The sequence below is a fragment of the Sorex araneus genome, chromosome X (assembly GCF_027595985.1).
Source record: "Sorex araneus isolate mSorAra2 chromosome X, mSorAra2.pri, whole genome shotgun sequence".
Classification (NCBI taxonomy): Eukaryota; Metazoa; Chordata; class Mammalia; order Eulipotyphla; family Soricidae; genus Sorex; species Sorex araneus.
In genome coordinates, this window is record NC_073313.1 from 140678977 (window position 1) to 140694232 (window position 15256).

Here is a 15256-nt window from a genome sequence, read left to right on the forward strand (position 1 = left end):
GTACCCCAATGGTCCCTTAAGCCTGCCAGGAGTGATCCCTGAGCACAGCACCAGGATTAAACACTGAACAGAGCAATATGTAGCCCAAAAAAAGAACGCTGAGAAAAAACTCTTGCCCTCAAAAACCAAAACTTGAAAATACCCTAGCTCCCAGCAACACCACTCATACACAAAGATATGAAAACACTAATTCAAATCATACATTATACCAGAACATAAAATACATTAAGAAAAAAAAGGCAGAACACCCCCAAGATCTAGACCTCCACGGAGTCTTCAATGATAGATGCCACTGGCAAACACTACAGAATCAAAACTAATGGGATCACATCAAACTGAACTTTCACATGGCAAAAGAAACATGGGCTAAAACTAAATTACAGTTGAATGGGAAAAAATATTTGCACATAACACATCAGATAAAGGATTGATATACAGCATGAAGTACTCACAAAGACCAACAACAACAAAAAATTTTAAAATCCATCAAAAATGGGAGGGGAAATGAACAGACACTTCTCTAAGGAAGATCAATGGATGGCCAACAGACACATAAAAATAAGTCATCACTTATTATCAGGGAGATACAAATCAAGATGACAATGAGATATCATCTTACACCAGTGAGAATGGCACATACAAAAATACTGGGCACAATCCCTATTGGCAAGGATGTGGTGAAAAAGAAACTCTCATCCACTGCTAATGCCACTGTCGTTTGGTCCAATCCCTATGGAAAACAGTATGGAGGGTTCTCAGTAAACTCAGAATTGAGCTCCCAAATGAGCCACCAATTCCACTTTTGAGTATCTATCCATACCACAGAAAAAGCCTTCATTAAAAGGACATATGCACAACATTATCCATTTCAGCACTCAGTACAATAAGCTAAGATTTAGAACCAACCTGGTTGCCCAACAACAGATTAGTGTATCATGAAGACAAGGTATATATGCACAATGCAACAGTACACAGTTGTAAGGAATGATGAATTGTGCAATCTGCTGCAACATGAATGGAAAAGATATATGTTAAATGAAGCTATAAGAACGATGAACGCAGTATTATATCGCTTCTATGTGGTATTTAGAATAACTGGATGGGGGAATGCAACAGTTTAAAGCTTGCTCATATCAATGCAAGCTTGCTCAGATCAAGCTTGGCCCTGGAGTATGTGGATAAAGAAAAAAGATGGGGAGAGGACACAAATGAGAATCAGTGGGGGCCTTGTCAAGGGTTTCAGGTACAAAAGTGGTGCAAAGGAATGATAGAGCCAAATATCCAAACCACAGAGTCAACAACACTGAAATCATGAGACCTCAAATTTTAACAACTGAATTTAGAAACGTTCCTGTCAAGAGGGCAGGCTGGAGTGTGTGTGTGTGGGGGGGGGGGATATGGGAAAGAACCTGGGAACATTGGTGGAGGAAAGTTGACACTGGTGATGGGATGAGTGCTGCAATATTGTATGCCTAAAACCCAACTATAAATAATTCTGTAAATCATGGTGCTTTAATGAAATTTTTAAAAAGAGAAAACTTTTTTGTAGGATATTTGTAGTCCTACATTCAGAGATATGGTTCACAAAAACAAGGGAAGTTGTGTTGTGCATGGCCAACCTATATTTGGTCCCCAGCATCTTTATGGTCCCCAGAGCACCGTTAGTGATTGTTGTGTGCAGAGCCAGAAGAAACCCCTGATCACTGGATGTGACCCAAAAACAAAAACAAAGGAGAGAGACCGGAGTGATAGTCCAGTGGGTAAGGCTGACCCGGGTTCAATCCCTGGCATCCCATATGATCTCCCAAGCAATGCCAGGAACAACCCCTGAGCATCACCAGGTGTGACCCCCAAAAAGCAAAAAAAAAAAACAGGAAGAAAAGCCTAAACACCAAACCTATTTAAATACTGACAGATTACCTATATATTCATTGCAACACTGTTCACAATAGTCAAAATATGGAAATAACCCGAGTGCCCTAAAACAGATGACTGGTTAAAGAAACTTTGGTACATCTACACAATGGAATACTATGCAGGTGTTAGGAGAGATGAAGTCATGAAATTTGCTTATAAATCGATAGACATGGAGAGTATCCTGCTAAGTGAAATGAGTCAGAAAGAGAGGGACATAGAGGGACTGCACTCATTTGTGGAGTGTAGGGTAGCATCCCATGAGGCTGACACCCAAGGACGGTAGATACAAGGGCCAGGGGGATTGCCCCATAGCTGGAAGACTGCTTCATGAGCTTCATGAGGGGAGAAGGCAGATGGAATAGAGAAGGGATCACTAAGAAAATGATGGCTGGAGGAACCATTTGGCATGGGAGATGCATGCTGAAAGTAGATAATGGACCAAACATGATGACCTCTCAGTGTCTGTTGTGCCCAAAAGTAGAAAGGGAATATGGGGAATATTGTCTGCCTTAGAGGCAGGGGAAGGGTGGGAAAGGGAGGGTATACCCGGGATACTGGTGATGGGGAATGTGCACTGGTGGAGGATGGGTGTTTGATCATTGTGAGATTGTAACCCAAACATGAAAGCTTGTAACTATCTCACGGTGATTCAATAAAATTTAAAAAATTAAAAAGTAAATAAATATTGACAGATTAAAAAAAAAAACAAGTTGTGGGACCAGAAAGGTAGCACAGTGGGTAAGGCAGTTGCTTTGCACACAGTTGACGAACCCTGGCTTGATTCTAGCAATCCATATGGTCCCTCTGAACATTACCAGAAATAATTCCTGGGTGCAGAGCCAGAACTATGCCCTGAGCATTGCTGGGTGTGGCCCAAAAGCACTGTAGCGCTGTCGTCCCATTGTTCATCAATTTGCTCAACGGGTACCAGTTACGTCTCCATTTTGAGACTTGTTACTATTTTTTTTGCATATTGAATACATCACGGGTAGCTTTCCAGGCTCTGCCATGCAGGCAGAATGCTCGTGGTAGCTTGCCAGGCTCTCTGAGAGGGATGGAGGAATCGAACCCAGGTCGGCTGCATGCAAGGCAAAATGCCCTACCGCTATGCTATCTCTCCAGCCCGTGGCCCAAAAACAAAACAAAAATCATTGTGGTAGGGGTCAAGGAAATAGCTCAAGTAGTAAAGCATATGCACTGAGTCTGATCCCTGTAGACCCTAGGAGCATCCAGCACTGTCAAGTATGACCCCTAAAAAACCTCAAATTTGCATCATTTCATGGGTGTGTGCGTACTTCTATGTGGACAATGGAATGAATACTACTTAGCAATTTTAAAACATGATGTGAATAGATAAGACAGCAAGTATGGTACCTGCCTTGCAGAAAGTTCAACCCCAGCACCCCATATGCCCTGCCAGAAATAATCCTTGAGTATACAGTCAGGCAAAATTAAGCCCTAAGCACAGCCAAATGTGACCACTTGCCAAACAAAAAACAAGGAATAAGTTATGACTGAAAGAATCAGGAGTACTCAATGAATGGGGGGCTTCTGAGATGGCTAATAGAAGTCCATTTACCTTTGTGGGGGATCAAGGACGAACTCAGGTCCCATGAATGCAAAGCATGCACTTAGTCCACCCTCCCATTTCCATTTATGTTCATGTATAAATATTCATTCAGACACACCTTTCTTATCATTTTTGGTACCTGGATTTTACTTAACAAAGAGATTAAAATTCAAAAGAATCATACCTTATCCAAGCAGAGGTTCCCATGTCTCTCAGCAATAGCCTTCCTGAAGCCATGTGAAAGAGGGTATAGCATACTATGATGAGGATGTACAGAAGGTAATCTATTCTTCTCTAACTGGTCAGCCACAATACTGACTAACTTCTTCATTCGCTCATCATAATCTGTCCAATCACAGACAATCTGGAAGACAAAAAAGAAACGATCATCCAGAAAATCCTAATTCTAGGATTTAATACTTCATGCATCTTTGACCTAAGATAAATGGATCACTATGTCAATTAAATGTGATTTAATAATACTGAAAGCTTATTACTAGCCTGTTAGTCTTTACCTGCAGGCAATGAGCCAAATTACAATAAGCATCAGGAAAATCAGGTTTAAGCTTCAGAGCAGTACGGTAAGAAGCTATTGCTTCTGGAATATTCCCTGAATCCTGCAAATAAAACAAAATATGGAAGGTTAAAAAATGTCTGAGTTAAAAGTTGCTATTAATTATTGTTCCAAGACTTATAACAGTAGTACCTTGTGAATAGAAGCCAGATTACTGTGAGCATCAGCAAATGCTGGGTTAATCTGAATGGCTCGAGTATAACATTGCAAGGCTCCCTGAACGTCCTGCATCTCTTTTAGAGTATTTCCCATATTTGAGTAGGCATCAGCAAAGGTAGGACTGATTCTAAAACAGAGAGCACAAAGGCTTTATTTATTTAGTACAAAAAGCCTTTTAATCCCCTGTAATGCTGTCTATTACCACTTTAGCATATGCCAAATGCCAAACATTAAATGAAAACTTGGAAACAGAGAGGGTGGGGTGAGTTCTGAATCTCTTACCGAATAGCTTCCTTATAATGCATCAGAGCTTCTTGTAGTTTTCCTTGCTGTTGGAGTACACTTGCTAAATTTGAATGGGCAGCAGCAAATTCTGGGAATACCTAGTAAAAAGCCAAAATAACAAAGGTTTTTAAAATGCTACAACAATTATCAACTTACCACAACAAACTTTGCTCAAAGACTTTTATATATCTCCATTTTTAATTTCTTTAATTCTACTCAGTCTTCAAAGGCTAACAAGTACCTTAATTCTAACTCTTCCTTTGATACTCTGCTTTGAAACATAATCAAGGAGATCTCTCCCTCTTAATTTATGCCTACCACCTCAGCACCACTGAAATCCCATATCTACTTATCACTAATATAACAGGTAATACATGATATATATGTTACAGATCATATACCAATCTTACTTGACTTATAATGGAATCACATCTTAATAAATCCCAATATTCTTAAATTAGGGCCAGAGATTACAGGGGTTAGGACAGAAGCAAAACATGTACCAGACAGACCCTGGTTCAATCCCCGGCACCATGGTCCTAAGGACAGAGCAGTGCCAGATGTTGCCCTGGAGGTCTCCAAACATGAGCCCTAGTGGTCGCCAGCCCTCACATTGAACTATCCAGCCCAATTAGCCAAGAATTGACAGGAAAGGTCTGCAGGCACTCTAAGTACTGCTTGGGAGCACCCTCCTCCAAATAAGAGAAAAATATCCTAAATTGAAAATGATGTAACAATTGCTAGTATAAGCACATTGTCACATCATAAAAAATGGTTTGCACTGAATATGTATCACTTTGATACCAACATAGTGATAAGATCTTAACTCAAGGGGGCCAGAGAGATAGTAAAGCAGGTCAGACACTTGCCTTGCATGCAGCCGACCCCAGCTTAATCCCCAGAATTTCAAGTTTCAAAAAAAAATCTTGAGTCAAACCCTCAAGACTTGGGAATATATGTACTCACTGATGACTTCTCTTGAACTACAACTTATGTTTCAGTTCATTCTGCAGATCTTACCTATCTGTAAAATAAACTCTGTATTTACAGATCTTCTTAACTGCATTTAGAGATCTTCTTGACAGTACCTCAAGTACCTTTGGTACTCAATGACTGGTGCAATAATAATTCAGCATTTTTACAAAAGAGGCAGACGACATGGCCAACCAAACTACATTCCCTGATACCACAGAAACAAAACTCAGCCACAACTTTCTCAACATACTTCTAATGCTTTACGGTACAAGCGAACTGCTTCTTCAATGTTTCCTTGTTCTCGTTTGATATTGGCTAAGTTATTCAGAGAATCTGCGTGGGTGGGGCATAGTCGAAGAGCTGTATTATAACAATCTTCTGCTTCAGCAACCTAGAAAACAAAGTAACTATTAAAAACCTATAGCAAAGAATAACAGAATAATATTATTCTAGTAATTGCTTAGGAAAACCTAATGACTGACAGTGTTTCAGTGATCAGATTTTTTGTTATTCTTCCTCACGACTAAAACTACCAAGTCAAATATTCTACCACATATCAACACTTAAAAGAGTAAAGTACAAAAAAGACTTTTTGAATCCTACCAGGCAACAGAGGAAAATGACAGAATAAAAATCCTTACGCTGCCCTTCTCTTTGAGAGCATTGGCTAGGTTGCAGTAAGCGTCAGGGAAATGTGGTTGCAGTTCAATCGCTCGCCTGTAGGTGTCTATCGCCAGGTCTATCAGGCCTTGCTCATAGTATACACAAGCCAAGTTGCCATGTACCACTGCATGGTTTGGACTCAGACTAAGAGCACGAAGGTAAGCTGCCACAGCTCTGTAAAGAAACACACACAAACACACACAATGCGACCAACTTAATGGATGCCTTGTCGTAATTCATGTGATACTATACCAGGGGAATGCATCAATTGCAGTTCACTATAACACATGCCACACTATACTGAACTTCAAATCAAAATGGTAGCTTTTGAAAATTTCACAATGGAAAGATTCCTAATTTGTGTAAGAACGAGGCTTCCAGCTCCTCCGGCAACCACGGCTAGAGAAGCTGCCAACATGCCCGCACATTCGCAGTATATGGTCAGCACAACTGATCCAGCTTCCTCAAGCAAACATCCAGCACTGAGCCCAATAATCTCAAGGTCTGCAATTCCCTTTCTGCTGCAACAGACTTGGCTATCACAAGGTGGTGGTCATGGAACCAAAGGCCAACGGCAAGGGCATCATGGTGGTCATGAAGCAGTTACTGACCCAAGCAGAAGTTCACCACCTCTTACGTGCAGACCACCATCACCAAGAATGCACACACCACCCACAGCAGCAATCACCAACCACATGGTCCAAAAGAACAAGTACCACCCCAAACTTCATAGGGTGGCCACCCACAGAGCCAGGACCATCTTGCATGGCCAGAAGCCTGTGATGGTGAAAAGTGGGCACATTCCACAAAGAGCTCCTGAGTGCAACCCCCATATGGTAAGCTGACTTTTTTTAAAAAAGGTTTTCCTTTAACAAAGAAAAAAGTCAGAATTTACTTAGCTCCCTGAAACTGATTAAAGAAATAACTTAATCTAAAAAAAAATCATTCAAAAGTCTGACAATAAAGGAAATTTCAACTTCCAAAGAGCAGAATAAATGGCTTTACAGGAAGACAACAATGAATAGTGAGGCAACAATATTTTTAAGTAGAAGGTAATACAAGTCATGCTCAAAAAAAAAGCCATATGCTAAAAAAGAATACATTTTGACAGATCATTGTCATCATTTCATTCCAAACTCTCAATACAATAGACTCTAAAAAAATTTATCAAATAAAATTTTCTCTCACCTGTCAAAAATCCGCGCCTCTTTTAAGACATTTCCTAAATTGATGTAAGCATCCAGAAAATTGGGGTCAAGGGTAACAGCCTAAAGATTAATTACAGGGCAGTTATTTAGAGCAAATTTGGGTTTTACCATATTAACTTCACAATTACAATTTTTTTAATTCTAAGATCATTTTAGAACCTGCAATCATTTTCTAAAGAAAAACTCTTATTTCACTTTTTAAAGAAGTGTTCCCAATATTTTTCGGGGGATGCTGGGGCCACACCCAGCAGTGCTCAAGACATACTCTTGGACCTACAATCAGTGATCAGTTTTGTTAATGTGGTGTCAGGGATCAAAACAAGGTCAGCCACGTGTAAGACAATCACCTCAACCCCTATTCTATCTCTCTGGCCCTTTGTTCTTTTTTTCTTTTTTTGCTTTTTGGGTCATACCCAGCGATGCTCAGGGGTTACTCCTGGCTCTGCACTCAGGAATTACTCCCGGCGGTGCCTGGGGGATCGAACCCAGGTCACCCTCGAGCAAGGCAAACGCCCCTACCTGCTGTGCTATCGCTCTGGCCCCCCTGACCCTTTTTTCTTTCAATTTAAAAACCCAATTAGTATCACCCACTCATGACTCCTCATATACTAAATTTTCATTTAAAAAGTTTTTTTAAGCATTGGGAAAAAATGGTCATACGGTTATCGATTTATTAATAACAAGCAATATAAAATAAACTATTATGGACCTGCTATGGGGGCAGCCTTAAAGGGTGTTTGGGAAAATGGCATAGCGGTAGTGGGGCTGGTGTTGGAATACCAAATGCCTGTAACCAATTATCACAATTTTGTTAACCACAGTAAAAGGGGGTGGGGGGCATGAATTGTGTCCTAAAGGGATACATTTTATTATTCTCTTCTAGCTCTTGGGCCACACCTGACAGTGCCCGGGATCGCTCCTGGTGGGCTCAGGGGCTAATTCCAGATGCCAGGGATCAAACTAAGTCAGCCACATGCAAGGAAATGCCCTACCTGCTGTACTATCATTAAGACCCATGACTCACAGATCTGAAAATTTTTGATCAGAAGGGTTTGTTTTGTTTTGCTTTGCTTTTTTTAGGTCACACCCAGCGATGCTCAGGGGTTACTCCTGGCTTTGCACTCAGGAATTACTCCTGGCGTGCTTGGGGGACCATATGGGATGCCGGGGATCGAACCCGGGTCGGCCGAGTGCAAGGCAAACGCCCTACCCGCTGTCCTGTCACTCCAGCCCTTTTTGTTTTGTTTTGATGTTCGTTTTGGGGGCCACACTCAGCTGTGCTCAGGGAGCCTTCCAGGATGCCAGGGGATGAAGCAGGGTCAGCTGCGTGAGCTATCTCTCCCACCCTGAGAGATTTTCTATACACATTTCAAGTGACAGCTTGTACAACAAAGTTTAGAATTCAGAAATTCAAAATTAGTGCAGAAGCCTCCAGATTAGCATAAGGTCTCCCAAGGTGCCCTTACAGCTGCCTAAATCACCTGCCCACATTGGGAAGGCATAAGATGCACCATATGACATTTTGGCTGTTTTCCTACAGATTTTTTCCTTTTATTTTGGGGTGACAACAGGCTATCCTCAAGGATTACTCCTAGCAATGCTTAGCGAACTATATGCAGTGTCAGGGTCCTAACGAGGTAGGCTGTGTGCAAGGTGAGCACCTTACCCCTTTACGATTCTGAGGCCCCTTCTGTTTGTTTTTGTTTTTTTTCATTTTGAGGTTAATAGTAGTGCTAAGGGATAATCCCATCTCAGTATTCACATCCCTGGAAGTGCTCAGGAATAACATGTGGTTATCAGGAACGGAACCCAGGCCTCTCACATGCAAAACATGCACTTTGCAGCCCATAAGGCCATCTCTCTGGCCCACTACAGATGCTACTTTTTAAACTAAATTTCCTTCTTCCCTTATGTTCAAATTGATAGGTTATGTAATAAATTCTAAAATTACCCCTCAAAATATCAGTTGTCTGGGGGCTAGAGCGGTAGGGCTACAGCGGGTAGGGCGTTTTCCTTGCACGCAGCCGACCCGGGTTTGATTCCCAGCATCCTATATGGTCCCCTGAGCACCGCCAGGGGTAATTCCTGAGTGCAGAGCCAGGAGTGACCCCTGTGCGTCATCGGGTGTGACCCAAAAAGCAATATATATCAGTTGTCGTTTAATGCCAATGTTTTGAATCTTCATTTTTATTACTATAATCTGTTCAAGGCATGAAATCAGGGGCAGAGAGATAGGGTAGGGCGCTTGTCTTGCACATGACCAAGCAGGGTTCAATTCAAGCATCCCACGTGGTCCCCTGAGCACCACCAGGAATAATTTCTGAGTACAGATCCAGGAGTAAACCCTGAGCACCACTGGATGTGGCCCCAAAAAACAAAATAAAAGGAAAGAAAATCAGGGGCTAAAGATATAGTACGGTGGGTAGGACGCTTGCCTGCACATAGCTGATCTGGGTTCACTTCCCGGCAACCCATATGGTTCACCTAATTCCTGAGTGAGCACCACCTGGAGTAATCCCTAAGCATCGCCAGGTGTGGACTAAAAGAGAGGGGGAGAGGGGGAAATGGCAAAAGGGGAGAAGGAAGAGGAGAGGGAAGGAAGGGAGGAAGGGAGAGATTTTCCTATAGTGTTTCCCCTTGTCTAGATTTTGCTGACTGCATAACTATGGTGTCTTTAATGTTTCCTTATCCCGTCCACTTCCTGTAAAGTGGTAGTTAGAACTACAGAAGCTCAGTCAGACTTGGGACTTTTTGTTTGTGAAGTCATTTCACTGGTAGAACTTCTCTCCCAAGGTATATAATGTCTGCTTGTGTTACTTTTTAGATCACTGATGAATACCTATTCTACTAATTGTGATACTCTAAATCCTATCAGTCTTAATTACTGGCTGAAGCACTTCTATAAAAAATTTTCAATGAATAAAAATAAACTTTCCCAGGGTTATCCTCTCAAGTTAATGTTCTTCCTTGAATACATCTCACTTGCTTATCTCTATGTATCTTTGCTTGCTTTGTTCCACTCTAGAGAAGCCCATGTTCTCTCTTGAACACGTACTTCTCTCTTCTTCCCCATTTCTAAGAAAATTTTAAAGCAGAGTAACTTTCTCAAATCAACTATTTCTAGTGAGTGACCTGAGCTCTTGTTCATAGAGAAAGGAAAAAGTGGGGCTGGAGCTGTAGTACAGAGGTTAGGGCGTTTGCCTTGAACGAGACAGACCCAGATTCGATTCCCGGCATCCCATATGGTCCCCCCCTAGCAGCGCCAGGAGTAGTTTGAGTGCAGAGCCAGGAGTAACCCCTGAGCATTGCTGGATGTGACCCAAAAAGCAAAAAAAGACGACAAAAGCATTATTCTTCCCCTTGAGATAAGTTTTTTTCTTGGGGGCATGGGGTGAGGGAAGATGCCAGAGATCAAACCCAAATCATGCTTTACCAAGTCACATCCCTGGGACCTTAATAAGCTTTTAAAATGAGTTGCACAGGGGCTGGAGCGGGTAGGGCGTTTGCCTTGCACACAGCCGACCCGGGTTCGATTCTCAGCATCCCATATGGTCCCCTGAGCACCGCCAGGAGTGATTCCGGAGTGCAGAGCCAGGAGTAACCCCTGTGCATAGCCAGGTGTGACCCAAAAAGCAAATAAATAAATAAATAAATAAATAAAATGAGTTGCACAACTTCAAAAAGTGACCAGTTAATTTCCTTTTAACATAAGTACAAACTCACAGATTTAAAGAGATTTGATAACTTCAACATATTTGTTATTACTCATTCCTATTGACACTAAAGTCCCTTTTTTAGTCGGTGGGAATCTATTCCACTTGCCTCCTGAGTTGAGTCCTTCTGAAACAAATACATAAAATCTTCCTTGTTTTCAGTGTGACAAAACACTGTAATAGATTATTTTGTATTCTTCTTGCCCCAATGCTGGAATCACCTTTTTTATCATGAAACTGCTTCCTTATCATAAAGCTGACTTTTTTAAAAATAAAGGTTAACTACAAATTAGAAACTGTGATTACCATCCAGCAAACACTGCAATTCCGTCAAAGACATTATGTGACTAGTTATGGAAAGGTCTACTAAAATATCAGTATTAGTGACTCACCTTTTCAAAGTGATGAATTGCAAGCCAAATCTCCCCTTGTGCATTGAAAACACAGCCAAGATTACTCCAAGCTACCGCAAAGTTCGGTTGCGTCTCAATTGCTTTCAAATAACATGCCTTAGGAGGGGTTAATGAAAGAAGATGGGAGGGGAAGGAGGTAAAGGGAAAGGGGAATATTTGCAAAGGGGGAAAAAAAAAGATTGGGGAGGGGAAGAAGGTGATATCATTATTCCTTCTCTGACCAGCCAAAAGTGACCCTGCAGCATAGGCTCGCTTGCGCCAAAACTAATGCGCTGCCACAGCTGGCTGCTCCTGCGCCTGCGCCACCAGAACCCAAGTGCAAACCACCATTTTCAGTTCTGCCAACTAATGGCCGACCCTTACACTGGAATTTATCTGGCAAGTTATCTTAAAGCAATGGCCTCTTATCTGAACACCCAAGGGCTCTTGCTAAGCTTATAAATGCTATCTAGAGAATGTGACTTAAGGCCAACTTTTCCCATCTCCTCCCCAGCCATCTCTCATTTCCCCAAAGTGTGTTCTGTAATACATGAATAGGTGTCACTAGAAAAAAAAAGGATTTCATGATCAAATAAATTAGAAAAACTTTTACTAAAGGGCTTCCCTAAGCTTTCGGTAATACCTGGAGGGTTCCCTAAACTTAGTTGACCGTGGAACTCTTCTCTCATGGGGCACATTTCAAAACGTTTATGAAACACATTTTGGGAAACTACTCTAAACAAGACTAACATCAAAACTCTGCAACTGAGGAGAAAAAGTGTTCTTTTTTCCTGCTAAGTCAGAAATTATAAAGTCATATCCTCACAGACCGGGTACGCATCTCGGTTGTAGAGATGCCTCCAAAGAGCAAAGCCCTGGGTCTGATGCCCAGCATTGCAAAAAATAAATAGGTAAACAAATTTTCAAGTAAGCTACATCCTCACAATGCTCCCATCTCCCAAGGAGGACTAAAGCTGAAACCTCATATGACAGGATTGCACCTAGGTTGAGGTCCCTGTAATGCGAGCGCAAACATCGCTTGCGCAACCTAACAGCACCGCACTGCGCAATCGCTGCGAACTGCTGCGCTACATAGAACACCCCTAGACGTAGCAAACGGCCAACCAGATCCATTAATCTACTAGACAGGCCCATAGAGAATATTTGTTTAATGAGATTAGTTGGACTCGAAGTATGTTAAGACCCAATTTTATCCAAAAAGGCTACAGAATGGGACTGAGGGAGCCAGTCAATCAGATTACTCATCTAGTCAACCGTTCACAGGGGCTCATTGCACGCATTGCGCATTAACGCTGCGCAGCCTTTGCGCTACTGCAGGGTCACAGCGCATCATCAGAAGAGCAGAATGCTGCAATCCAAACAAAGAAGAAAAAAGGAAAAAAATGAACAACAAGAAGAGTTAGAAGCTTTAACTAGTAAATTATCTCTAATAATTTTAATATCAATTAACTTTTACTTATCTTTGATAGAATTGTGGCCATAGTATAAAACATTCTCTTACATAACTTGCTTGTAATAAAATTATTTTAAGCTGTTTCTGAAGCCACAAGACAGAAGATTCAGGCATGGAGGCAAATTGTTTCGCTGTGGCAGTTACAAACCCGTTACCATATTTCTCATCATGTGACTTTTCGGTGCGTTCCTTGCTGGAAGAGGAGGAGGTGTGTGTCTGCCCTAGATCCAGGCCTCGAGCTCCCTTCAGCGAGGCACCTTACGCATGGAATAGGAGGTTTCACCCACCTGAAACCTTCTAAATACAATATCAATGGTGAAAAACCAAAAACAAGAGAGAAAATAAAAACAAGATCATTAGTAAAAGTTCAACAAAGCAATTGAAATTCTTTGGATGTCTATTACATATGGGAATGAGGACAGTCTCAAATCTGTAACATGGGAAACATGCAGAAGGGAGAGGGTTAATCAGGGCTATTGCATACAGCGGGGATTTTTTTTCTGGAAGAAAGGCTCTTCATTTTCTATAAAGACAACTTAATTTTGCTTCTATCTACTAGGAACATGCTGGCTTGAATTTTCAAATGCACTGATTACAAAAGAAAAACATTGCATTTCACTCAAGAGTATTTTCTTGTTTGCTAAGTTCTCGCAAAAACAGAATAACATTTTTCAAACTAGGTGTCTCCAGAGCTCTGAAATAAAGAAGTCAGCAACCTAAGGCAGGCGCAATGTCTCAGCCTAAACCAATCTCTAAAGCTGCAGTGAAGTGCAATTCATGTTAGCTGTCCGCTTGGTGGGGTGATAATTAACAGGAGCTGATCAAGTATTTTTTCAAAAATTACCAATTCGATTTATCATCTAGGATTGAAATCAATTACAATTAGCTGGAAACCTACAAAAGGTTAATCCAAGGTGTCAGCATAATTTATGAGCTGAGCTATGCACTTAAAAACCGTGCGCTTTTAACATTAGATGGTGCTGAAAAGCCTTCGCCCTCCCTAGATCAAGCAAACAGACAGCTACGCTGCGCATACACTCCACGCATTAGCATGCGCGTGGGGCTCAGAGCAACAGGTGGGAGTTTCAGAAGCATTCTGGTTTCTCCCCACTCCTCACCCCTGCAGCGCGGTTGCGTAAGGTGGCTTGTAACAAAACAATTGCATGTTTAATTTAATTTAAAATTACACCAAAAGCTTTAATAACCCAACCTGGCGTTCAAATTCAGTATTTAGAAACAAGGAATGCTAAAAGCCACCTTTCCACTTTGGCAAGTTTTCTTTCGATCAGTCCATTTCCCAAACAAGCCAGCTTTGTCCTTCTATTTTTTTTTCCCGAGGAGGTGGGATGGGGAGGAATAAAAGAAGGAAGAAAGAGAAGGTAGACAACTAGGACTGGAAAAGAGGGGGAAAGAACTTGAGGAAAGGAAGTGGGGACGAGCGAAGGGGCGGGATATTCCAATTATTAATTTGCAATCATTTTTAACAGCCTTTCTTCCACTGTGAAAGGGTAAGGAAGATGGAGGGAGGAAGGTTAAATAAGAATTTTAAATGCCAGTATTACAGGGTAACATTTGGATGAAATTCTTCTCCACTTACAAGCCACAAAGGACTTAGAAGAGCAGCATATTCAATGGCACCTGCATCATACAGGAGTCTTGAGCCAAATCACAGGCGCTCTGCTTGTCACCAGCAGGCAAGCCTCAGATTTGAAGGAATGTTATTTATTCCAACATGAGATCATGTCGGAGCCCACTGTTAAAAGATGATCTAGCTCAGCAGAAAGGCTCCAAAATGTTCAGGTTCTTGCTTTACTCCCAGACTTAGAACAGATATGCCAAAGCCTGGCCCTGCTCTAGTCTGGGGTGATTCATGCCGTCAGTTTTCCTCTGTTTCATAGGACTGTTTTGTGAAGATAGCTCAATGAAGAGTTGAAGACTTGGCAAAAAGTACAAGTTTTCGTAACACTGATGTTTAAATGTGTTCTAGCAAACACCTACCTTGGCTTCTTCCAAGCGACCCAGGGCTTTGAGCAGGTTCCCCAGGTCACTGCGAACACAGTACAAATCCTGGAAACCCAGACAGATTCATCATTAATTATATTCTGCTTTCTTCACCGAAAATGTCTTGAATACTAGTGCTAATATTCTTTAAGATCTAGCTCCTGGTCATGGTATTCAGTCAACTACTGATTAACAAGTAAAAGTTCAGAACTAAAAGGTCTCATCCTCAACTCCGAACTGTGAAAGCTCTAAAAATTCACCGGCTGGCTACACCTGACCACAACTAGCAAGAAGCAATTCATAGAACTTACCATCCCTGCTCCAA

General features: G+C 41.6%; 1 protein-coding gene across 2 annotated transcripts in view; it reads right to left on the bottom strand.

Moving 5' to 3' along the window:
- The window catches only part of OGT (O-linked N-acetylglucosamine (GlcNAc) transferase), a 55225-nt gene that overhangs the window by 25744 nt on the left and 14225 nt on the right, over window positions 1–15256 (bottom strand). For both annotated transcript variants that reach the window (XM_004621523.2, XM_004621524.2), the window contains exons 4-12: window positions 14929–14997; window positions 11457–11573; window positions 7332–7411; window positions 6122–6317; window positions 5731–5871; window positions 4503–4603; window positions 4194–4347; window positions 4003–4104; window positions 3672–3851 (exon numbers count right to left, since the gene is read on the bottom strand). In XM_004621523.2, the coding sequence (XP_004621580.1) occupies window positions 3672–3851; window positions 4003–4104; window positions 4194–4347; window positions 4503–4603; window positions 5731–5871; window positions 6122–6317; window positions 7332–7411; window positions 11457–11573; window positions 14929–14997 (1140 nt within the window). The remainder of the gene's footprint in view (window positions 1–3671; window positions 3852–4002; window positions 4105–4193; window positions 4348–4502; window positions 4604–5730; window positions 5872–6121; window positions 6318–7331; window positions 7412–11456; window positions 11574–14928; window positions 14998–15256) is intronic.